Source organism: Prosopis cineraria, unplaced genomic scaffold (genome assembly GCF_029017545.1).
Source record: "Prosopis cineraria cultivar Desert tree isolate PC_DT_omini unplaced genomic scaffold, ASM2901754v1 PC3, whole genome shotgun sequence".
In the NCBI taxonomy this organism is placed as follows: Eukaryota; Viridiplantae; Streptophyta; class Magnoliopsida; order Fabales; family Fabaceae; genus Prosopis; species Prosopis cineraria.
The window spans coordinates 18,750,076-18,776,589 of NW_026555334.1; the positions used below are offsets into that span (position 1 = coordinate 18,750,076).

At 33.5% G+C, this 26,514-nt stretch overlaps 1 protein-coding gene across 12 annotated transcripts; it reads right to left on the reverse strand.

Moving 5' to 3' along the window:
• Positions 1-3,812: 3,812 nt before the first annotated feature.
• LOC129304555 (uncharacterized) lies at positions 3,813-26,514 on the reverse strand. Of its 12 annotated transcripts, none has more exons than XM_054944250.1 (18): positions 26,375-26,514; positions 25,860-26,101; positions 15,931-16,097; positions 14,934-15,252; positions 14,713-14,805; positions 14,522-14,612; positions 13,974-14,040; positions 13,840-13,857; positions 12,651-12,694; positions 11,467-11,637; positions 11,281-11,379; positions 10,276-10,344; positions 9,910-10,048; positions 8,055-8,253; positions 6,934-7,049; positions 6,294-6,330; positions 5,348-5,541; positions 3,813-4,735 (listed from the first exon to the last, which is right to left on the reverse strand). In XM_054944250.1, the coding sequence occupies exons 3-17, from the start codon at positions 16,063-16,065 to the stop codon at positions 5,384-5,386; spliced, it is 1,755 nt and encodes a 584-aa protein (XP_054800225.1). In that variant the 5' UTR covers positions 16,066-16,097; positions 25,860-26,101; positions 26,375-26,514; the 3' UTR covers positions 3,813-4,735; positions 5,348-5,383. The 12 variants fall into 12 exon arrangements, with proteins under 12 accessions (XP_054800225.1, XP_054800219.1, XP_054800220.1 ...); XM_054944244.1 differs by adding an exon at positions 22,339-22,434 and having other exon boundaries at positions 3,813-5,541; XM_054944245.1 differs by having other exon boundaries at positions 3,813-5,541; positions 15,931-16,092.

The following is a 26,514-nucleotide window of genomic DNA, read 5'->3' on the forward strand; positions in this document are numbered from 1 at the left end:
TAATATCATTAAAGTAAGATAAACTATACAATTATAATAGATTTAATAACTATCAGAAAAACTAACTCTGATACCAATTGAAAGTTGGTATCAAAAATTTATTTTGATTAAATTCTATATACTTTAATTAAAAGATATATGTATTGTTATATGAATTTTATATATCAAAATTATTTTGTAAAGGTGAAAAGAGTAAAATTGATTCTCCCAAATTGCTAAGAAATTTATCAATTCAAGTATAGCATTGCATTCAAAGCCTAGTATACATGTTTTTTGTCTCAAAATTTACAATCAAAATTATTTTTTAAAAAAATAAAATAATAAAATGTGCTTTTTGGAAAAAGCAATAAATTTTAAAAAATTGATTTGTAGATTTTTTTTTTGAGAAAAATCTAAATTAATAGAAATATTTTAGAAGATTGAAAAATGTAACTCCCAAATTTTAGGTCTAGAAGTTCAAGAATATGTTAAAATTTATTAAGATGCTAGACCTAAATAATCAAAAGTCCATAAGATGCTTTGAAAAGATAAAATTGTTCTTAGGGATGATAATTTTAAAATCTTTCTTTGGCATAAGCGTAATATTTTTAAAGATTTTAAAGAAATGTTTAAAATTAAGAAATGAGAAATTTAAAGTCTAGAAATGTCTAAGATAAGTTAGAAAGGAATAAACAAAGCCTAAGAGAGCAATAGAGATATATAAAATCAATCTTAAAAAATAATCAATAAATTTACCAAATTAAATGGAGGTAAAGTTATTTGATAATGTTATCCTTATATCGTTAGTCTCCTAAAGAAGTATTATAATGAGATCTTAAAGATCATAATAGATTCAAAAATGGCTTAATGAGATCGCAATTAGATCTCATAGTCACAGTAGGCTTAATAGACCGTAACTAAGCCACAGAATATATAATAGTTCTGTAGGAAGACAATGGTCTAGAATGAGTTTAAAATACAAAAACCTCTTAAATTTGGCTAACTATATAGAGAGTATTCTTAAATTTTTATTAGATATCTCAACTATTAACTAAGCTAAAAAAGGAAAGAAAAGAAAAGTGAGAAAGAGTAATAGCTTATTAAGAGCCATATGATAATTATTAATGTTCAAAGGTAATCATACTTAATTAAATATAATGAGATTATGAAAAAATGTCCAGAGTTAAAAACAAACAAGAGTGAACATTAACTCAAAAATATCACACTCAAATAGGGACAAAGTGTAATTTTTGAGAGTTTTGGATCTTAAAACATAATTATAGAAAATTAACCAAAATTCATAAAAAAAAAACTTAAAAGAAATAAGTTTATGAAAGGAAGAAATATTTGGATGAACTATACCAACTTTATTGGTTAGGAATTTCTCAAAAGAATTACTTTACACTTTAAATTGCTCAAAAGAATTTTATTGGTTAAGATAATATCGATGCCTAAAAGTTAATTTTATCAACAGTCCATTTTGAGGGAGAAGTGGCGTCACATTGATATGAAGTCGAAGAAGATGTTGGGCAATTTACATAGTCTAAAATTGATTAAAAAAATATAAGTGAGAAATTAGATTTTGTGGATATTAGAATTTATCAAACATGGTTGAGTCATCCACTTAACCTCACACTCCACTGTTCCTCAACATCATTTTCGGTCACGAAGTACGGAAAATAGAGAGGGAAAGAGCTTGAGCTCTTCCATGGTGATTAGAGAAAGATTAAAAAAAAATCAAGCAAAATCTCTATCCAACCCTATTTTCATTTTAAAGTATCTTCACAAAAGTTGTTCCTATCATCAAGAAGAACATCTTTATGGTTTTACATTTTTCAAGAGGATGAGTTTAAAGTGGCAAAGATGGAGGAACGTTTGAGGAAAACAAGAATAAGATAGTGCATGAAGAACAGGTAAGCATAAGCTTTATTTTGAGCTACATATCTTGAAATTTAATTAAGTTTTCATGGTGCTAGTTAAAAGGAGATATTATGATTTTGATGATGTCAAGACCATGGAAATGATGTTAAAAGAGATTTAGACATGATAGATGAAGAGTTTAGCAAGTTTGTGAAAATTGGAAAAGTTTGAAATTAGGGAGAGGTGCTATCCAATTTTCTTTAAGATAAATGATGAAGTTAATCAAGTTTAATGTTCATGAAATATGATTTAAAACCTAACCTTAAGCCATCTAAAAATATATGAAGCATGAAAAAGCTTGGAAGCAAGCAAAATCTATGGTCTTAAATGCCCATAATTATATCCAAAGTTGGTTCAAGGGAAAGGAGATAGAATTTTTTACATTTGATTTTTGAGAAAAATGACATTACATGAATTTTTTATGACAAAAAAGGTTCATGTAAAAACTTAAAGAAAGCAAGAGTTAAATAAAGAGTGAGTCGTTATGTGTTGACAATATGATTAATGACTCTACAATTGTAATAAATATTCTATAATATATATTTATGGCCAATGAATATCATGAAAAAAAATTGAAAGTTTAGTCATGGGGAATCAAGTTATGGAAGCAAGGAAAATAAAGAAGAAATAGTAAAGCCAAAAGGTAGTAAACTTACCCTATATCATATACTTGGTATTTATGCTTGTATGATAATATGTATGTCTTGTTTTCTTGACTATAAGAATCATGAATGAATGTTGTTTTTTAAGTGTACCATGGTCTGTGTAAGATGAATGAGACATTGAGCATGTAACATGTGCCAATATGTTAATTGAAACATGCAATGCAGGCATGTCATGTATGAAGCTTTTGCCTTGTATACTTGAATAATATTGTTTACTACTAACCAATTACTAACTATTCTAGGTTATAAGCCTCCAAAAGAAGAGCTAAAGTAAGAAAAAAAAGGTAAGTGGAATAGGAGATAAATTTCCTATGGCATTACTTTTGGAGATGGGAAATGTTTAGATAAGTCCATAAGCTATGTAAATTTATAATAAAACCTTGGTGCGTATAAGTGATATGCAGTGATGTATGGTGGCCAATTTGGAGTCATAAATTAACTTTGAAATCATAATTTTAATATATATGATTGTCCAATTTAGGCTCTTTTCATAAAAAAAATCAATATTCCACTGTATAACATATAGTAATCCAAGTCCAATGCTTATGTGGATTTTTATGAGCAAGCTAGACACATCAAGCTTTCCAATAAGCCCTAAACTAGGTTATTTAGACGTATGAATCTTAAGTTATGAATTTTTTAAGTTATGGCACAAATTCTATTAGAGAAGTAGAAACTACATTATTTGGGATGCAAAAAAGCTTAAAATGTATTTTTATTATATAAAAGATTTCAATAGATTTAAAGATAAATTTAGATCTTCATACACATTTTTTAAAATTTAATGATTTTTCAAATTTCAACAAAACTATGTACTTATAATAATTTAAAAATTTTAATTTATGAGCTTAAATTTTCATTTTTCTCGAACCATAATCACTTTTAGTTCTATATGGAAATTGTTAAAAGTGAGGATTTGACAAATAGCTTGTCCAAGTATTTTAACCAAATAACTTGAAACAATGTATTAAAATAATTTTTTACAAATATATTGATGTCTTGTTTAGATTAGTTGAAATTTAAATTTAAACCAAATCCATTATTTAAATTCATAAAATCTTGTGAATTTAAATTTGATCCAAATCCAATCAAATTTCTTATATAATTCTTTTAAAATTTCAAATACCTAATCTTTCCTAATTATTTCAAATCCTAACCATACGTTTGTATTACTATACTTTCAGGTTTTATTAGTGAAAATTTTATGCTACCCAAATAAAAAATTTGAGAGAATCACATCTAAAGCCCTTGGAAGAAAGATAATTACTCTTAGGCGAAAACAATTTGATAATACTCTGCACGCCAACAAGCCTTATCCGTAATTAATATTAATGCTAAAAAGACTGAATTGCCTCTAAAACGAAAAAATAGAACCCACTGGAAAACAAAAGACGCTAGAAATTTTTATCTTCAACCTCGTGATGATTGATCTTCTCGTGATCCCCATTGGACATGTGCTCCAGAGCTCTAATGTTTTATTCACATTCTCGTTCAACTTTAGGGCTTTGAGAGGCATGGACTACCCCATTGCCATGCGACTCTACCTAACTTCGAGAACCATGGCTTCCAGAATGAGGACCATGTTGTTCATTCACTCGTTCATAGGCCTAATCTCAAGGGCTATGTCGATTAGGGTTCGCATCTTCGACAATTTCTCCAGCTTTTGCATCGATGTGTCCTCGATTTCCTTCCTCTATTTTCTTCTCTTTTGGTATTTAGACGACACAAACATTGATCACTAATCCGAATATGAACAAACGAAAGCATTGAATCCCCATACCTTATCAGACTTGTAATGCCAATAGGTGTGATCGGAGAGATCAAACTGTAGGCGTCTGGTTTTTTGGCTGGCCAAGACCTCATAACAGAAAATGCCATGGATGGGCATTAAGCCCTTGAGAGCAATAAGATAGCTTCGCGTCTTGTTCATGTGCAAGGTCAAACTGAAAAGGGGCTTCAAATGCGACAAAGAGGCGACAAGCCATTGCCTGACTCTCAACGTTCTTGTCGTTAATGTAGCCTCATTTTGATTGGCAGCTTTGATGATGACCATCTCGGTAACGGAGTTCCGAAAGCTTGTGGCCAGAGTGAACTTGGCTACCCTGATGCCGCCTTTGTCTTTGATAGCTCCAATAACCCAAATCAACTCATCCACAGCATCATTATGGGTCCTATTTTCCAAATCAGGGACAGTTAAATCTTGTCAGCTTCAAAATTAATTACAGATAAGGCCCTTGGGCCTACAATTGTAATTGGCCTAAAGAGTAATTATCTTCTTTCCAAGGCCCTTAGATGCAATTCTCCCTGAAAGTTTTTAAATACATGAAATTTAAGCTTAAAATCTAAATCTAAATCCATCTATCCAAATTTCAGCTGGTAGATTTCGACTCTCTCGTGTTTGATATATTAACTACAGGATGACGGTAAAGGCCCTTCTCTTTCTCGCCTAGAGCAAAAGAGAGTAGCAAAGAAAGGGCTTCCCAACAAAAGGGGCAATTATAGTCTCACCTTCACTTTTTATGGCCTCTCTCTCAAAAATACAAAATTTTTAATTACATATTTAATAATTAATACTATAAATGCAATAAAGCCGTAACATTAACACTTTAATCAAATGAAATGAACAATTGGGAGGAAGAAAAATTAGGAGAGAAAAATGTTATTAAAAAAACTCATAAAAATAGTAAAAAAATTACTATTTTTGAAAATTCCTTCTCCTACTTTTCTCTTCACCCTATTTTCTTCCCACTTTTTCTTCCATCCAAACCAAGCCATAAGAAAACCTGGGCGTATCCGAAGAGAATATTGCTGGCCAACATTTACTCTTCGGAGTAGCTGTCAACACTATCTTGCTCATATATCTGATATTCTTCATCACCAACATTTTCTTCTGCTCTATCCTCATCATATCCACTAGAGGGAAAGCTATCAAAAAGCTCCTGGAGATGGGTTCTAGAAATGTTCTCTGCGTTCATATCTGAACTCTACATAGGAATAAAAAAGCACATATGGATCCAAGGATACATGACATGAATGATATTTGAGAAACTCTAACAATACAAGCCTTGTCTCATTAGATGAGATCGGCTGTATAGATTGGACAACACCATTGTACACTATCAACAACCTGAACACAAGAATCATCAAGAAACCAAATTGAAATACAATTATTAAGTTTGATTATCATGGCATGACATCCGCCCAGACAATATTAGTGTAGAAAGCTGTAGCCAGTCCATTGTTTTCACTAAAAGCTTGAATTTATGAAATAACACATCAGATACAATACACGCAGGGTATACAATTAATATCAATATTAATATAAAATATAAAAACCATAGCATATTACGACTCCACCAACAGAGGTTAGTTTAATTAGTAAATATTTAACTCATAACTCACAAGATCATGGAATTAAATCCCACTACCAATGTAGAAACATTATTAGTGAGCGATTTATACGAACTTTTACAAGTGCTTTTTTGAGCTTAAAAACATGCCAGGCCCTTGTAAGCCTGGGACCCAACTTATCCAAAGTTTTTTGTTACACAAAAAAAAAAAATACGACCCATTCTTAATTCTCAAAATATTCATGCAATAGGAAAACTGGTTATGAGATAGGGGTTCATATGTCCAAGTCACATACTCATTAGTTTAAGTCATGCCCTAAAATAAGGCAGGTTTCAGTGTATTAAAAAGAGAAAAAACATTTCAAATAGATAAGGATACAAGAATGTGGTGGCAAAGGCATATCCCCATCTTCAGCCTACACAAGAATCAACCGCATCAATTAAAAATTAGTCTACATCAAAAGCCAGTAGGAATGCAGTTGATCGATGATAGAGTACTAATTATGTGGGATAATGAATAATTTAGGCAGTTACAAAAATATTAGGAATAATTATTTATTTTAAATTATTTTAGATATTTTTTATTTGATAATATTATTTAGGGTATTTTATGTTTTGTTGAGTTTCCTTTAAGAGCAGCGAGTGCTTGTAAATTAAGTCAATAATTATATTTATTTATTTATTTCAGGTAGTTATGCCCCATTGTGTGAGTTATGGATTAATGGGAGTCTTTTTTGGAATTATTAGTTATTTTTTTGTCTATAAATAGGGATACATATCATATGGAAATCACCTGGAAATAAAATCATTATTTTTTCATATTCATGGAGATTCTTCTAGCTTTATTAGCGGTACAAGTTAAAGATTCTTGCCCATCTTTATATAAGATTTCCCTCCTCCATTAATTTATGAAGTTAGATCCTGATTTAATATTTTAATAAAATTTATCTTTCTTATTTCTCTCTACCTATCGTGATCCTATCAATCAAATTCAAAATGAGGTCAGACACGGATCAAACCAAATCAAGTTCGTCACAAGCGTCCCATTCTTCATCGCTATTGTTAGCCTCAGCTGTATCTTCCTCATTATCTTCAACATCAATAGCTTCATCGTTCTCTTGCATGCCCAATATTCCTTTTACAAAATTTTCATTAATATCAGTACATAGTAAATATTATTTTGCAAAGTCTCAATAAGTAGAAAATGCATTAGTTTGTAATTACAATAAACATGAAATTGATTTTTATATAACAACTAAATAATCATGACATTACCAATTAATTAATTCAAAGAACAAGAGAGAAAAAAATAAGAGAAACCAAGATAGGTTTTTCTCCTTTTGTTCATAATAATGGGAAGGAAAAAAGGTTAATTCGGCATGTTATTTGAAGTAAAACATACAAGGAAAAAAAAAGGAATTCCCCTTAAAAAAACAAAAGAAAACGGATAAAAAGAAAAGAAAAGAAAAACCAAAAGGGCTGAGAAAGCAACAAATGCCCTACTCCTTTTCCAAAAGAGAAACCCCGTTAGATAAACTGATAAGAACATGAAATGCAATTCTCATTATAAAGGGAGATAAAAGTGATAGTAGGCAAGGAAAGTAACTCAAAATTATTCAGCAGCTTTTGATGTTGAAAAAATAATAATTTTATTGAAATAAGGAGAGAGTAAGAACATAGAAAAACAAGAAATTCTCCTAAAAAGAACACAAATACAGTCACAGAACAGAACTACATAAGAAATGTCCAAATTTAGGAGACCATGTGCAAAGAACAAAAGAGAAACCGTGAATACAATTTTATCCCATGACGCATTCAAAGGAAAAGAAAGAACCTTGAAAACCAAATAAACCACATAATCCCACAAACTATACATTGCAATAGATTTTTGCTTCTTTTTTGTTACCAAACCCTCAGACCGAATTTGGAGCAGAAGTTCAGTCAGAGCACCCAGAACTCGATAAAAATACCAAAGAACAGTTCTTTATCTAGTGACACTTGAAGCTAACAGATTTTCCATGGGCCCTTAAGACAGTACTGATACATGGCCATGTGACACTAGTTAATTTAGTCAGATTTGACAGCCTCTACAACACTAAGCAAAACGAAAATAAAGAAACTAGGAAGGTTGTAAAGAAACCTGAGTTAGCCTGCCGGTTGTCCTCTCCATCAAGCTTTATGTTCTCCCTACAGCAATCCCTCTTTAATTTTTCAAACCTTGAAGTAGCAGTTCTGAGTAAGTTTTCTGCACCAGGTTTTGGAAATACTGATAGGAACCTCATCATAAGACGTTGTCTAAAACAATTGAGTATGTTGTGTGAAAACCATCCTGTTGCAGACTATAAAAACGAGCATGTTAAAAGCAAATATGATAGTTTGCCAACTTTCTTATGATAACTTATAAAGAAAAATAAATCAAGTAGTTTCTGCATTTTTTTAAATTTGACGTAGTGTAATTAAAGTTGACATGCATGCATAATTTCAGAACAAAATAAGATTATACAAAATCAGGACCCAGCTTCATTTTTCTCAATAAATTGCAGCATAAATATTTAAATCTAAGATTTACCGCAAATTTGCAAAACTTGTTACCTCCAGACCGCCACTAAACATTACTCAGCTGCTTCTTTGATTGTTCAAGAATGCAGAACTGTATAGGACCTCATAAATAAACATAGATATCTCCGTCTTCAAGCTAATTTAATGCCTTATGACTTATGGAACCTACAACTGCTAAGGGAGACATTGAGTGTACTAGAAGTTTACTTATCTTGAAAGGCTAACAGGCTTTTAGCTTAATTACATTAGAATTAATAGACGTAAAGAAAAAGAAACAAAGGTTTAGTGGCGGGAACCAGAAACTTCTTGACAGAAGAAAAGGAAAGGATTGATTTTGTTTGAGGATGTACCTTGACTGCCAATAAAGAGAGAAATGGTAAGTTTTCACTGAGTAGTTTTGTGTTTTTATTTATTTATTTATTTTGGGGAATATCAAATCAAAGGGCTATTAGATGGGGAAAAAAAACACTGGTAGCCTAAAAAATGGCAAGAAACAGTAAAAATGCAAGGAAGGAAATGCCTCATCAAACAACCTAAGAAGGCCTCTTGAGAAAGTAATATTTTTCAAATAAAGGCCGTCGAACTATATCATATACTTTTTGTTTGTTTGAAATCTGAACTTGATGATCATTTTCTCATGGTTAAGCAGAAGCAGCACATACATTCAAGAAACGAACAATGTCTGAATCTGACATGTTAGATGCTTCAGACACGACATGAAACTTCATACTACATACAGGCACTTCAGATTTTGTTGTGTCAACAGTATGCCTTGTGGCTTGTGTTCATTCAATATCCACGATTACATAGATGCTTAGCAACAATATTTCCGTAGCTATCTATTGGAATGTCAATGATTAATCACGTTGTTAGGCTCCTTATTTATTGTATTGCATGAAAATGTGTTGTTCGTGGAAAAGAACTTGAGATCACTTCTTCCATTCCTTCCATCCTTCAACATTTTCCCTAATTTCCAACCCATATATACTCACAACCAGTCAAGAATCTGAATGTAACACAGACAGATCTGAAATCAGTAAAAATGCCATGCAAAAGCAAATTTTGAAAGTGTACTCAAGGAGGAGAAACGGTCTAGCAACTGGTCAACAATGTACAGCTGAAGAACTTTGCACACATATTCTATTCTAGGTGTTCTCTGATGCCAAGCAGTATGTTGGAAATGATTTGCATGTTCCCAATGCATTATGGAAGGGAGTAAAGATCTTGCACACAGTAACCCATCAGTCACTACTTCATAGGATAGGTTATCCCTTAAATTTCAAGCATTTGTTACTAGTGATTCTAATGAGAATTACCAAGGGATGAGAAAAATATGAAAATATTAACATAATAGCATCTGAGTCTATCAAAGAACTGTTATTGTCAGTGTACGCATTGAAAAAAAATGTTAAATGAAAAATCATACAATAACTTACAGTACAAGTTGCCTGCACAGGAAGCTTCTTTATTTCCAGTTGGATGTAATCATCAACAAGCTCAAATAACTGTAATGACGTTTGGATCTTGTGAGGGAAAACACGAAAAGTACATATGTCCTCCCATCTATGCTTCTTTCTGCATACAAAAGTAACATAAAAGAGAGAAACAGAAGTTAAAACATTGTAGTCAAACATACAGACATTAAGAATTACAAGATATGATATTTCTTTTTTGGCCAACATACAAGATATGGTATTTCATGCTAAAAAAATCGTCAGATTCATTAACATCATGTCATAAGGAATTGCTCAAAGTTAAACCTTCTTGGTAAAGGCAAAGATGAAACAAAGAAAAGAACTTACTTGTTGGCCAATTGAGAATCACAGTAACTTCTCAATGGTATTGGGACTCGATAATCAATTCTTTGATAACTGCGAAAATAAAGGTTTGAACATTAATAACAGAGTGAAGGCCCAATGTTTTTTTTTTAAAAAAAAAATAATAATAATTCAGTAGATAGTTAAAAAGGCTCCTTGTGGAATTCAGGCCTTTGATTTCGCATCCATTAAGTTATTATGTAGTAACCAAGCAGCAATAAGCATTTAAAGGAACCTAGACCATTATGACAAAGCTAAGTATGCTGAAGTTGATCAGCACTTTATCAAAGAAAAAATAGAAAAGCGGATTATTAAGGTAATTTATACAATTCTACTTCAACAAACAACTGATGTTGTGACCAAAGCTAATTCCAAGAACCCAATTTGACATTCATTTATCCAAGCTGGCAATGCTTCACATACATCCCCAGGGGGCATAATCATAATATTTTTGTTACGTCAGGCTTATAAATAGAATGAAATTATTGTATAGAATTTGCACCAGAGAGAGAAGCACAAACTCTATAAAGCTTTTTGTCTTTAAATAGGGACCAAAGTAGTATGGGGTGCCTAAGTGCCATATTAAATAATATGGACTGTTCAATGAAATATTTCAAGTAAGTAGGCTCTTTCACTTCAATAGATATCTTTCAAGGATGGGCTTTTCACCCCAATCTAAGCTGTTTGGAGTGTCTAGTTGGGAGAAACCACTTCAAGCTAAAAGCTTATGTTATTAGAAGGCCCATGAAAATTTTTGCTAATTTTCAACATGCCTAAGCAAGATTATGAACATTGAACCAAACAACTTTCTAGAATTCTTGTCCATGACAGATTGAATTCTTTTTTGTTACTTATGAAGGTAAGAATATCCATGATATCTTAGTATTCTAAAAAGTCTGATAATATCAATTAGAATTTATTAAACACTGAAACTAAACAAGAGTGTAAGAGTGACCAAAGTACAAGAGATTAATCAAAAGTATAACTTACATGCGAGAATCATGATCTTTCCGTGGGTCATATCCCTTCTTGATCCAAAACCTAAGAAATGGTCCGCTAGAAAAGTAGTAAGCGATTCTAGAAAGAAGCCTGCAATAAGAGAGAATAGAATGTTACCGTCAGGAATTCAACCACTACAATTTAAAAAATTTAGTTCGTAGAACTTAAGCAAAAAACCTTCTAAGCATGTCATGTGAAAAATTTAAGCCTTTGTCAAGTAAGCATTCTTTAATAGAATCTTTTGGCCAAATAGGCCGCTCGTCAAAGAGCCTAGATATAGCCTTCTGTGATTCCCACTGATCTGAGCCTTCAGGCACATATTCCTCCCAATTCACTATCTTTGGAATCTGTAAGAAAGTTAAGCATAACCCAAAACCCAAGAGTGCACCATTCATTGCAATATATCTTAACAAATTTTTATTTACTTTTCCTTTAAGACGTCAGCAAGAAGCACCAACGTACTGCAAACCTTTTGCATGCAATCCACTATATTTTAAAATTGACAGAATTATCAATGCAAAGGAAAGTTTAAAGAAAATAAAATACATGATCTTACACTCCCAATGGAATAAACATAATTAGCAGGTGATATTTCACGATACTAATTTGAAAGGAATTCATTCTAGTAGTAACGTTTTGAGACCACAATACTTTGTTTTTCATTTTCAATGTAGGAGAAAACTTGTCTTATTTCTTGGCATGCAATCAATTTGCAGTAATATATTCACTTACAAGTTAAAAGATTCCAGAACTGCCACTGATTACTAATCTCAGTAGAAGCAGCTTCTAGAGAAACCTTCAGGTGTTAATTATTCAAATTATATACAGAAATTTGGGGGGAGAGTTAGACAAGTGAGCACAAAACCAAAATGATGGTTCTTAGAATGAAATCAAAAACAAATTCTTAACTTTCTTCTCTTGACACCCCTCAGGAAATCTGAATTGGGAAAACCAGACAGCGATAGAAATCTGAATTAGGAAAACCAGAGATAGAAAACTAGACGGAAATTGGTTAACTTTCCTACCTTGAAGTTTGGTCACCCAACATATTTTTAAATGAAATTATATGAGCTCATCGCACCTCTATCCTAAAATTGATCCCCTTCACTAGATAAACAGTCCGTGCAACCTAAAATATGTCCTAAACTAACAGCTTTTGCCAGTCAACAAACACCCAAGTAATTAATTAAAGACCCCAACTAAACAATAAAACAGAAAATTTAACCACATAGTTCCAATAAAAAGCATCTGTCGTTAATAGTTGCTTACCCTTAGAAAATAAAAACATTCATTAATAAAGGCATTGAATTTTGAGCCTCAATAACTCACAAAACGATTATCTACTAATTGTGATAAGGATATCTTTAATGTCAAAATCAATTGCAAGAACTGACTCTATGTCCATCTGCACCAAAAAGAACAACAGTAAGTTTTCTTCATGCAAATATAAAAAAGGTAAAGGTGCAAATCAAGCCATGAGTTATTTTCTAAGGACCATTGGGTAACTTGTACTATGAGGTGGTACCAAAAAAAAAAAAAAATATCAACTATAGAAAAATGAGCATCCATAGCCTTCCATCCATTTTGGCTAACGTCTGTTTTTATGCCTCGCTCTTTCACTCAATCTCTCTCTCACTCTCTTCTTTGCCTCTACCTCTCTTTCACCCTCAAACCTCCCTCACTCCCAACGAGAAGCGTTGCAGATCATCAGCAGAGGAGGAGGGGATGCCTATGCTCCTTTCTCTGACAACAACTCTCCTCCAGCCAACAATATTTGGAAACATCAAGAAAGGGACAAAAGAGGTCAAATAGTAGTCACACCTGTGGGACGATTGTAAGAGGGCTCCCATTGCGCAATGGCAAGTCTGAAACATCAACAATATGTGAAGGTGAAGGAGAAGGGTATCTTCCGATCATTACTTGAATGATATCCTATTGGAGAAGCTGTCGCGAGAACGAAGTCAAAGACGTGCCACAAAGGCCTACTTGGAGAGCATTTCAAAGTCGATCATTAATTGATCTATAATGAGAGCCACTTTCTATTCTTTAATATATTTTAGCTTGATCAAAATCTTTCTACTTAATTTACTCTCATGAGGCTGCTTCTTCTTTCTACTTAATTTTTGTGCTTCAATTTGCCATCATCATCAAAGAGAGGGGAAGAAAGAGAAGGCAGAGAGAGAGAAAGTCACAAATGACAAAGAAGAAAGAGGGATCAAATGAGGAGACATGTGGCTTGATAGTCAAATAAATGTTTGTTTGTTAAAAACTAATGGTAGGCATCCCATACTCCATTGTACCACCTCATAGTATAAGTTATCACACGCTCCTCAAAAAAAAAAAAAAAATCCCAGTCAAATTTGCACCTTTACCCATATAAAAAAATATTATAAAGGCATTCTTTCATGATATTGTACATGCACTTATAAAAGCCCCAATGCAAACATGTACAATGTTTTGATTGGAACAATTTCTTTTAATTAGATTTCGAAGTCATGGGCAGAAAAAAAAAATGTCAACTGTGTAACAGCGTGCAGTCTTTGCCGATACCTTATCATGAAGATGTGCCTGTAAACAAACAAAATCAACCATTATTTCCAACTGACTGGTGCATTCTAATATAACAAATGTTTTATAGTCTAAGCCTACATCTCATTAAGAAATTAATTCAAGAAGAGTAATACCTCAAATTCACGTTGTGGGCTAGCCTCTTGTCTCTTTTTTGAACTCGATGTTGATGGTGGTCTCAAACTGAAATATAGAAAATATGATTTTAAAAATAATTAAAAATACTCAAATCATGAATATATATGATTAGAACTCAATATTTTAAAATGTTTTGTTTATTAAAATTATGTGTCATTTTACTTTGTTATATTTTATCAAGGATTATGATCTTGATAGGATTTTCATGTTATCAAGCATTCTAGAATGCTCTCTTTTGGGATCCATCTAGAGTCCTTATTTAGATCACTTTTCTGAATGATTACTATTAATAATATATCAGTTCTCTTCCTCCTTCCCTCCTCTATTTTGCTTCATGTTGGCTACTAGTCTAGCACAACTCCCCCTCGCAAAACACTGAGGGTTTCTCTTCATATGACCTGATAGTATATTTCATCCACTTAGGAAAATAAGCAAAAGTCTTCAATTGTAATAGATGATATCTAACCAGATATTGCAAATCAGAAAGTATGCAATCAACTAAACAGGAGAGGCTGCAGGAACTTACACTACATTTTCTGGCACATCTTTTGGGGAAAAAAATGGAGGCACTATAATCATAACATCCTCCTGATCCACATCCATGAGACCACCCTTTTCTATAACAACACACAACCAAATACAAAACCACTGCATCGGTCAGTAACTATTACATGCATTTCAGAAACATATACAAACACAGAAACATATGGTACCCACCAAAGAGAGGCTCTTCAAGTTCTGACCAGTTTCTCTTTCTCCTCTGCGCAATATTGGCATGAACTGGAATAACATGTTGGTAGTCTACCATTCCTTCATAATTTTAGAACACAACAAAAACAAGTCAAATTACTTTAGAAGTTGCATAAATTTAATGAAAACTACCAGATCTCAGCATGAGGCCACTTAAAAGTAAAACAAGCCAAACCTATGTTTCTAACCATTAAAACAATAAGCTTCAGGAACATGAGCAACAATATCAGCAATAAGATTTGCCTCTCCATCTGCAGATGTACAGTTATCTGTTTCTTCAGCGGTAGCTGCCATATCAGTTTGTGATTGAGTTGTTTGCGCCCCATTTTGCATCTCATTATTTGACAATCTGTTAGAAGTTTTAGAATCATGACAAACATGTGCTTTTTCCCTAGATATTTTAAGAAGAAAATTCTTGCAAGGACGAAGCTCCCCAAATGCAGGATGTGAATATGGATCTTCAGGGCGGAAATGGAGCTCCAATTTCTCAGATTGTGAACTGCGAGCCTGCAAAACATCATGCCAGACCATAATATAAGTGAAAATGCAAAGAAACTAAAACCCATTGACAAATTGTTGCGAAAGGGCCTAAGGCGCCATAAGCCCAAATCAAGGTTAGACCTATTTTTCCTTATTTAAATAAAATCTGCTATCTGTTATTTATATCTGATTTTATCTCTCATCAGCACCTGATTTGATTTGCCAAGATTATAGGAGAGATATTAGTGATTGGTGTAGCTTTTCTTCCTCTCATCTCTTCTATATATGTAAACGCTTCTTATGAATAAAATATCAGTGCTGTTCTACACTAATTATAACACAAATCATGAATAAGGGCCCATTTGTTTCAAGTTCATTATGAAAAAAAACAAAAAACTTCAGTAATTTTGAGAAATTTTAGAATGTTTGTTTAAACTTTTCAAAATAAATAAAATCTTAATAAAAAAAGATTTCTAATTCTTTTACGAAGTTATTCTGAATGCCTTCTAACTATTTTGAAAAGCACTTTCAAATAAAAAATAACTTCTGCATTTTATTAAATCTCTAAACAATGAATCAAGTTTTTATACAATTTAAAAATCACTTATTTTCTAAACATAAACAAAATGGGCCATAAACGTTAGTATTGTGAATAAGTGAATAAAAGAGCAGAACTAAATTGGCAGAAATAAAATTTACTTGTACCTTAAGGATGCCTTGAATTCCACCAAGAGTATCTACTGCACGAGACATGGATGATGGATAACCAGGATAATGGACTAGAAATCCACAGGGGCTAGGCAGAAACCCCGAGACTGTGCCATCTTTAATCACTCCCATCAGATATACAATGAAGCTTCTCCAGTTCTACTCTGGCAAAACAAGTTCCCATGTTGTATTAGGTTGATCTTTCAGAAATGTTTAACACTCTAACCATAAAAAACAAGGTAGCATGCTTACACTATATTGGACATAGATATTTAATTTACTAAAATATCCACAAAAAACGGCATATATGAAAGAAACACTGAAATGGAAAATTTCAGACAGCAATAACCATGCTACTCCAATTTCCTTTGAGCTGTGCTTCACAAAGCTAGAGGTACATTAATATTTAGGAACTAGGAACAAATTATCAGCATTCTACATTCCACAAATCAATTGGACTACACAGGAAGAGCTAAATTATCAAGGGCCTGATGCAAATAATAATACTCATATTTCAGAGCAGCCTATGATAGTAATCTCATAGCATCCAGTCTTAATGACAATAAAATCTGCCATCAAATCTCAAAATGACAATAATGTGTATACTTTCAAGGCAAAAGAATGATACAAGCAGCAACAACAACAAGCTTTTATCTCACTAAGTGGGGTTAGCTATATGGATTGTAAGACGCCATTGTACTCTATCATTTACCAAGCTTTTAGAAATATTAATTAAGAGATCACGCTCAACAACTTCCAAAAGTATTCTCTTAGACCTTCCTCCACCCCTCTTAACAGGGCTCAAAGTTATATGTTTTCTCTTCTCACTGGTGCCTCTCACAGCCTTCTTTGTATATACCCAAAACATCTCAAAGATTAATTTAAAAGATAAAGACTCAAAGATGACCCCTGATGTGGTCCAATCTTTATAGGAAAGTTCTTTGTTTGACCACTAGACGTTCTTATACTAATTAACACCCCTTCATACACATCTTGTATAATTTTAATGTAAGCAATCCGTACTCCCTTCTTTTCCAAAACTTTCCAAAACACTTCCCTTGGTATACGATCATAAGCTTTTTCCAAATCAATAAAAGTTATGTAAATCTTTATATTTACAATGATACTTTTTTATTAATCCTCTTAGTAGATAAATCGCCTCTATGGTCGTTCTACCTAGCATAAAACCAAACTGATTCTCAGAAATACTTGTCTCCAATCTCAACCTATGCTTAATTACTTTCTCCCACAATTTCATTGTGTGGCTCATGAGTTTAATCCCTCTATAGTTAGTACAATTTTAAATATCTCCTTTATTTTTATAAATAGGAATTAATGCACTTTCCCTCCAATTGTCAGGCATTTTCTTGGACCGTAAAATCACATTAAATAACTTAGTTAACCATCTCACCCCTTCTTCACTTAAATATTTTCACACTTCAATAGATATACAATTAGGTCCACTGGCTCTACAATTTGCCATTTTCTTAAGAGCTTTCTTTACCTCCTTATCACATATTATTCGATAGAATGACAAATTTTGTTCTCCTTCACAAGTTATTAAATCCTCCAAGTTACTAGACGAACCCTCTCCATCATTAAAAAGTTTGGAAAGGTAAATCTCCCATCTATTTTTAACTTCATCTTCTGTAACTAAAATTCTTCTCTCTTTATCTTTTATACACCTTACATTCTTGATTTTCTTTCTCTACTCTTAGTAATCTTATAAATGTTTTATTCTCCTTTCTTTGTCTTAAGGCTCTTATAAAATTCTTCAAAAGCTTTAAAACAAGCTTCACTCACAACTCTCTTAGTTTTCTTCTTATCCATACGGTACCTTTTTCAATTTTCCTCATTGTTACACAAATGTATGGTTTTAAAACAGTTCTTCTTATGTTTGATTTTGTCCTGTACACTATTATTCTACCACCAAGACTCCTGATCTCTTGGACCAAAACCTTTTAATTCTTCCAAAACTGCTTTTGCAACCTCCATAATCTTTTTAGCCATATCCTCCCACAAGATGTTAGCACTCCCCTGAAATTCCCAAATTCCTTTATTCAAAAGATTCTACTTAAAAATATCTTACTTCTCACCTTTTAATTGCCACCATTTAATCCTTAATGCTACTAGCTATCGACATTTTTGAATTTTACTCATAATACACACATCAAGGTCAAGGACCCTATGTTGTGTCATTACAACATCCCTGGGAATCACCTGGCAATTTTTACAGAGTCTTCTATCCGTGTTCCTCAACAAAAAAAAAATTCAATCCTTGACCTTAAGGCTCCACTTTTGTAATTGATGAGATGCTCATCTCTCTTTTTGAAACAAGTGTTGGCAATTTTAAAATCAAACGCCAACAAGAAATCGAGAAGAGTTTATCTTTTATTGTTTAGCTCTCCAAACCCAAAACCACCATGCACCCTCACATATTGACCAACCTCCCTCCCGACATGCCCATTAAAGTCTCCTCCAATAAAAATCTTTTCACTATGTAGTATGTGTTAAATCAATCCCTCCAAGTCCTTCCAAAATAATTCCTTAAGACTAGCTTCTGTCTTGATTTGAGGCACATAAGCTCTAGCAATTTTAACAATCCCACTTCCAACTATCATTTTTAAGGAAGTAATTCTGTTTCCAATTCTGCTAACTTCTACAATATTCTTCTTTCACTCCTTATCAATAATGATGCCTATCCATTGAGTGTGATTACTTTTTCTATATACCAAAGTTTGAAACCTTGAATATCCTTAGCTTCTTCTCCATCCCATTTTGTTTCTTGCAGCCATAGGATATTGATTTTCCTTTGAATCATAACCCCCACAACCTCTACAGATTTACAATTCAATGTCCCAACATTCCAAGTACCAAATATAATATTGCTCTCATGCACTAACTTCTTTAGCCACGCATGTCCAGAATGATCAGTAGCCCTTGCTCATTTAACAATACATTTGGGCACCAATGCAACAGCTCTAACTCACTTATCACTGTACTCAAGCCATGCAACGCGTTACTTACAGGAAACGACCTAGCATTAGCATTATAACGTCTACCTAATCAAAGAGCAATTTATCGTTCAGCTAATGACAAAGCCCTTGAACTTTCACACCTCTACCTAAATGAAAAACATAGAAAAGAACTGCATATGGTTTCTCAGGCAAAAAATGATTGCCACTAATTGACACACTCTGAAACCTAGACCCTTATGGATTTTGGGAGAAAAATAATATTTCTCATTGATTAAAATACTGAGTACAAGTTGACTATATATAGACAAGGGAAAATAAATACCATTAATGTCTAATAAAGCCTAATAATAAATACCATTAATGTCTAATAAAGTCTAATAAAGACTATACAATATTTACAATAAATACCAAATATTCCACACTCCCCCTCAAATTAGATTATAGATGCTAATCATGTCCAACTTGTTTATACAATCTTCAAATGAAGGGCCAAATAGTCCTTTAGTCAAAACATCAGTTGCTTGCAACTTTGTAGGCAAATATGCAAGCATATAATTCCTTCTTCCACCTTTTCTCTGATGAAGTGGCAATCTATCTCCACATGTTTAGACCTATCATGTTGTACAAGATTTAAAGCCATGCTTATGGCAGCTTTATTATCATAGTAGAGCTTCAATGATGAACTTGCTTCAACCTGTATTTCATTCAAGACTCACACCAACCACAACTTCTCTGTTATTCCTTAACCTAAAGCTCTTAACTCAAATCCAGTACTACTTCTTGAAACAACTCTTTGCTTCTAGCTTCTCCATGTGACTAGATTACCCCACACAAATGAACAATAGTCAGAGGTTGACCTTTGATACCACCCCAACTTGCACCCGTGTAAACTTCTATAGATCTTTGTTCATGTTTTCTAAAGAACAGCCCTTTACCAAGAGTACCTTTTAGATATCTCAAAATCCTATAGACTACTTCCATATGACTCTTCATTGGGCAGCTGATATATTAACTGGCTACACTGACAACGAATGCTATATCTAGCCTTGTATGGGGAAGATATATTATTTTTCTAACAAGTTTCTGATATCTCTCCTTGTCAGTACCTTCTTCTTTTTCTTCTTCATACTTCTCATCTGAGTTTTTTTCCTCCTCAAAGTCTTTCTCTTTTCCATTCTTGTTCTTAGGTTTCTTCTTTAGTTTCTTGACCTCAATAAGAGTTTCAACAAGTCTACAACCTAACATACCTCTCTCAATAAAAAGATCAAGTATTTATTTTCTCTAAGAGACATAAATTCCTCTCCTTGACCTGGCAACTTCCATCCCAAGAAAGTACTTTGGCTTCCCGAAATCTTTGACTTCAAATTCCTTACTAAGGACCACTTTTACTCTTTCTATCTCATCAAGTTGATCTCCAGTGAATATTATGTCATCAACATGTACAATAAGAATACATTTCTTACTTCCCTCAACGTTAACAAACATTGTATGATCTGACAAGACTTGCTTGTCAAACCTGTCAAGCCAAGCTCTTGGTGACTGTTTCAAGCCATACATAGACTTGTTCAATTTACAAACTTAATTTGCCCTACCTTTATCGAACCCAACAAGTAAAGTCATATACACTTCTTCCTTCAATTTTCCATTCAGAAAAGCATTTTTGATGTCAACTGGATAAAGAGATCACTCAAGATTAGCTGCCACAATCAATAACACTCTAATAGTGTTCAATTTTGCCACCAGAGCAAATGTTTCTTTATAGTCCAAGCCATATGTTTGGATAAACCCCCTTGCAACCAAGCGTGCTTTCAACTTGTCAAGGGCTCCATCTACCTTGTATTTTGGGATAAACACCCACTCACAACTCACTGTTCTCTTTCCTTTTAGTAGCTGACCAAGTCACCATGTCTCATTCTTTTTTAAAGCTCTCATTTCTTTCATAACAGTACTTCGCTATTTAGGGATGCTTAGAGCTTCCTGCATAGTCTCAAATACCTTCACTTTATCAAAATTAGTAACAAAAGCCTAATATTGAGGAGAGAGTGCATTGTATGAAACAAGCCTCTCTATCAGATGAAGAGTACATGAGCGAGGTTGCTTCCTCCAAACAATAGGAAGATCAATAGATTCACTTACTTATTTTGTACCATCAAGCATTGGGGTTTAAGGAGTTATCCCAAATTCTAAGTCATTATGAGTTTCTGCTTCAAGAGCTACCTCTAGTATCGACTCTCTAGGTGCTTCAGGTACAAGTTGCTCACTATCTTTCGATTTCTTTTTTCCAGTGTAAACTAAGAGTTCTCCCTTTTGTGGTCTTTTTGCATCTCCTCCTGTTTGCCTATGTTCCTTAGATTGTGGCATAAGAGGAGATGGTTCTGGAAGGGATGTTGGAAGGGTAGATGAAGGTAATGGCTTCGGTTCAGTTGGTGCAAACCATAGCTCAAAAACCACCAGTTCTCTGTCATATTTTTGTTCCCACGTCTGAAATTCACATTTCCTCTCCCCCTGAATTGAAGAATTGGGATAGAATAGAGAAGCTTCATGAAAGGTAACATCCAGGCTGACAAATGTGTGTTTTGTAATAAGGTCAAAGCATTTGTATCCTTTTTGAGTAGGAGAATAACCAAGGAATATGCATTTGATAGCTCAAGGTTCAAGTTTGGTGCTCTAGTAGTTATGGACAAAGGCTATGCAACTAAACACATGAAGTGGAAGATTGGTTTCAATATGGAATGTTGAGAAAATACTTTGCAACTTGTGAAGAGGAATTTCAAAGGATGAAATCCAACTAAGCATATAATTGATCAGGTAGGTTGCAGTCAAAATGGCATCCCCCCAATAAAATTTAGGCATATAACAGGTCAACATAAGTGCTCTAGCAACATCAAATATATGACGATTTTTCCTTTCCACAACCTCATTTTGTTGGGGTGTATGGGCACAAGAACTAGTATGGATAATACCATGCATTTGGAGAAAATAACTCAGAGATTGGTTAAAATAATCAATGCCATTATCGATGTGTAAGACTTAGATGATAGTGTTGAACTAGGTTTTGATCATGTTGAAGAAAGTCATGAACATGAATGCAGCCTCAGACTTGTTCCGTAAAAGATAAACCCAACTGACACGAGTGTGGACATCAATAAAGGAAATAAACCATGTGGCTTTAATACAATTAGATGTATGGGATGATCCCCACAAGTTACTATGAATGGTTGTGAAAGGTTTGATAGATATATATTTGGCTCTCAAAAGGATGTTCTATGGTGTTTAGCTAGTTCACACACCCCACAATGAAAGTCATTAACATTCAGGTTTGGACATAAACTTGGGAACAATCATTGCAGGTAATGAAAATTAGAATAACCCGACCTCCTATGCCATAATAGAAAATCATTAACTTTAGAGAGAGATGCAGAATTACCAACAATCGGGGAGTTACCCACTCGAGTGGTGGCTTTGAAATAGTAAAGCCCCTTATTCTCCTTAGCACTTCCGATTGTCTCTCCAGATGATAGATCTTGAAACACACAATGGCATAGGAGGAATTTAGCATAATAATTTATTAAAAGTAAGTTACAATCAAGTTTAGGCACATGAAAGACAGATGCCAACACTATAGAATTAGAAATTCAAATACTCCCTTTTCTAGCTATAAGTGCTAAAGAGCCATCTACAATCTTGATTTTAACATTTCCAGCATAAGGAGTGTAAGTAGTAAACAACTCAAGACAACAAGTCATATGGTCGGAGGCTCTCAAATCAACAATCCAGACTATAGCATTGCAAGATGTTTTTAGGGCCTGAAGAAACATTCCTCTTTTGGCAATTTTTGCTTTAGGCCTATGTTTTGCCACTGATACTACGGTCCCATATCTGGTCAACTTCATCAGAATATTTAGAAGTCTCCAAATGACCACTTCTAAGACTTCCCATGACACGAAACCCATATAGCAGAGAATAATCAATAACAATATCCCAAGAGCACCCCAAATTCCTTCAAACAGACTCCCAAACATACTGTAAGGGTAAGCCAATGTTGAGGAAAGGGTGCCTAGTCGTGGATGAGGCTTGGATCTCGCAGAAGGGTCTGCATTGCCAAAAAAGGGAGTCATGGCCTAAATGGAGGTGGCATGCCCTGACGCGCTACTAGGCTAATTCTGACAGCGAATCTTCAAGTGGCACATGTGGGCCACACGCACCGATGATCGTCACGTCCTCCGAGGGTTTCGCCGATTGGAGCTTTCTAAACACACCTAAGGGTTCGGTGAGAACCACAACAATCTCAACCAATACTTGCATCACAGTCCTAGGATGTTGTATAGAGTACCTTACATGAACCATAACCTAGGAAACCCTAATGACAATTTTAGGAGAAAAATAACATTTCTTATTGATTAGAATACTGAGTACAAGTTAACTATATATACACAAGGGGAAATAAATATTAATAAAGCCTAATAAAGACTATACAATATTCACAATAAATACCAAAAATTGCCATAACCCTAGTGTTAGGAAAGTGTTAGATAAAACCTTAAAAGAATATGGTATAATATAAAATACAAATAAAGCATTTGTATGGATAAGTTTAATCTTTGTAGAAGCTCACATGAGCACTTTGCAAGCTCCTTACTCAAAAAATGCCTGACACAAGGTGTTCATCAAAATGTAGGTTCTTTCAAAAAAATGCCTCTCCTCTTCATTTACAATTGTGATGAGACAAATTCATAACTTTAAGAGTTTGATATAGAATGAGAACAATGATGTCAAAGTCAACTTGAAGCTTTCTTAGGCATGACTCATATTGTTGATATATAATTAAGATCCACCTTTCCTCTCTAAAAGGAGAAATTTCCTTAGAAAAAGTAGAGAAAGTGTCACGCCCAAAATACTGAGCATGGCTGGCAGAAAATACATGGTTATCTTAGCTTCATAAGCCCAACTAATTTATATTTTCCTAAGTACAACTAGTAAAAATACACTTCAGTGGTATAACATCAAATGATATTATAATATTCACTCATGAATCTTTGTAAAAATTTTCAGCAGATCTCCTTCAAGAGTCAGATAATCTAAAACAGCAAAAATATTTATATCAAGTCAAACATAATATAAGCGCTATTTCCTCTATCAACAAATAATACAAATAAAGAGGTGGATGCCTTGCATGTTACTTGGAGCAACTATTGAATACAACAAAAGGATAATTCAAATTTGCCATAAAATTTTCTTTGCCATAAAAATAAATACAACCATCCAACGAGTAGGTGATCCACTTTATATGCAAATGAAGTGGCTGTAAGTTTTCACTATTTGGATTACAAATAATTTAATAAGTAAATGATGTCTCATAATAAGGCTCGTTCCTAATCATTCTTGTTTCTTGAGATGGATACATATTTATCGATATAATACTCAATATAAATGCATAAATAATATCGTAAAGAAGTATATGAAACATATTTGCGAACTCATTACAGTAACAAAAATAGAATTTGAAATAGTTATCATGGGTTCAACTTACTCAAAAATTTAAAATAAGAATTTCTTCAGTAATAAAAATAAAGTTAAAAACACTTTCTTGAAACAGTAACCAGGGTTTTTGGCATGGAAATCCATGATATAAGACTACTTAATATGTTCAAAACCAAAGAGAGGTGTCCTGCAACAAATCTTAAATTTTATATGAAAGAACATGAAAATGTGATCAATTTTAGAGGCATAAATCAGCAACAATATTTAAGACAACAAAGAAGATTTTCTCCTGCAAAAACAACATCAAATAGTCACACCTATGAATTTATTTCAATTATAATCATGAATATAAAGACCTGCAACAAAGGACCACTGTCAGTCCTAAAATTACAGTCTCTCATGCAAGGAAAAGCAAATAACAACACCAACAAAAACATACTCATTACAACTACAAATTGCGTGAATGCAAGTTCTGTTTTCAGTTCAAAAAAAATCATATAGCAAGCTTTCCCAATGGACTGGAATTTCACACAATACTATAATATGAATTAAGATTCACACATGCTAGGAGTCAAGAGATGGAGATCATTGTGCTAAAGAGCAACATCAACAACTTAGAGATAACATAATCATGTTACAACTTCTTTTGATTTTCACAAAGTATATTCAGCACATAGTTGAGCCAAGAAAATTTAAGAGAACGAATAACTAACTAATATGACCATTATTTAACAATATAATCTAAATAACATAACCCTTCACCAAGCATTTAACGAAACTTTAGGAACATATCGAACACTTGTACGCCAATAAGGAGGTTAAATAAGACTCAATTTAGAGTAAAACCAAAGTTGCAACCATGTTGGCTAACTATTAATTACAATTCTCAAAAATTACTTTTCCAAACATTGCATCAAACAATTCATATATACCCATAGGCTAACATAAGAACAAAGAAAGTCCTAGAATTAATAACCAAATGCCTTTCCAATAACTCCCTAATTTCATTTCCAAATTTTATGATAGAGAATAATTGCCTCCTATAATTTCATATTCAATTGTAAACTTCTTAAACTCTCCTAGGTTTCAAATAAATCAATTAATTACCTTCCTTTTTAATCATTAGCACAATAATAACCCTCAAATGCTCAATTCAATAAATTTTCTTCCTTATACATTTTATCAAACATCTTGAGTGCAAAATTTGAACCACAAAACAAACGTCTCAATTCACAAACTACCAACAATATTTTTCCAAGCATCAACACAATCTCTTAAAAGTTTTCATAATCAATTTTCTTAAAGAGGTTTTTCTTAAAATGAAAGCGGGACACGACCTTGAGATCTTTATATCAGTCATATAAGTAAATTTCTTAGTCTACTAATTTCCATCAGCTCACACTTTCGCTCCTTTCTTTTCTCCCAACCAGCAGCAACCACAAGAGAAAGAAAAGAATTTGGACATACCTAACACGCAGAGCGAGCTACAGAGCCAAAAATTCTCTCTCACAGCAAAGAAGAAGAGAATGTTCGGTCCTGCACTATTACAGCGGAGAGTGGACAGCCACGAGAAGAAAAAGAAACGAAACTCTGCATAACAGGGAGGAAGAAGACGAACTCGCGAACCCCAGACGATTTGAAGCAGCAAATGAAGAAAAATCACTCTTGCTCGAGAACTTAAAGTACAAAGTTTTGCACAATGTTTTGGACTGAAATAATATAGATTAAAAAAATTCAAAATTTTGCACAACTTCACACGCACAACGAACTCGTATCTTTTGTGCATGTGTCCGAAGATGCTAGAGAACGAAAGCTATTACGCGCTATTACAGATATATAAAATGAATGGGACGCTCACAGGCGTATATAGCATCAGCACAAAGGGAAGATAGAGATAGATTAAGAAATCAAGACAGAACCAGACAAAATTGAAAAAGCTCGCTGCAGGAAAAGGGGGAGGATAGACAGTGTCAGAGACCAACCTGACGGTGTTGTCCAAACCTCAAACAGACTCAAAATAATGCTCTTGAGTGGACAAGCGGAGCTCCCGGCGATGATTTCCAGCCGTCCGTGACCTACTAGCCGGTGGTGAGTGGTGACTCAGGTTTTGAGTGCGACGATA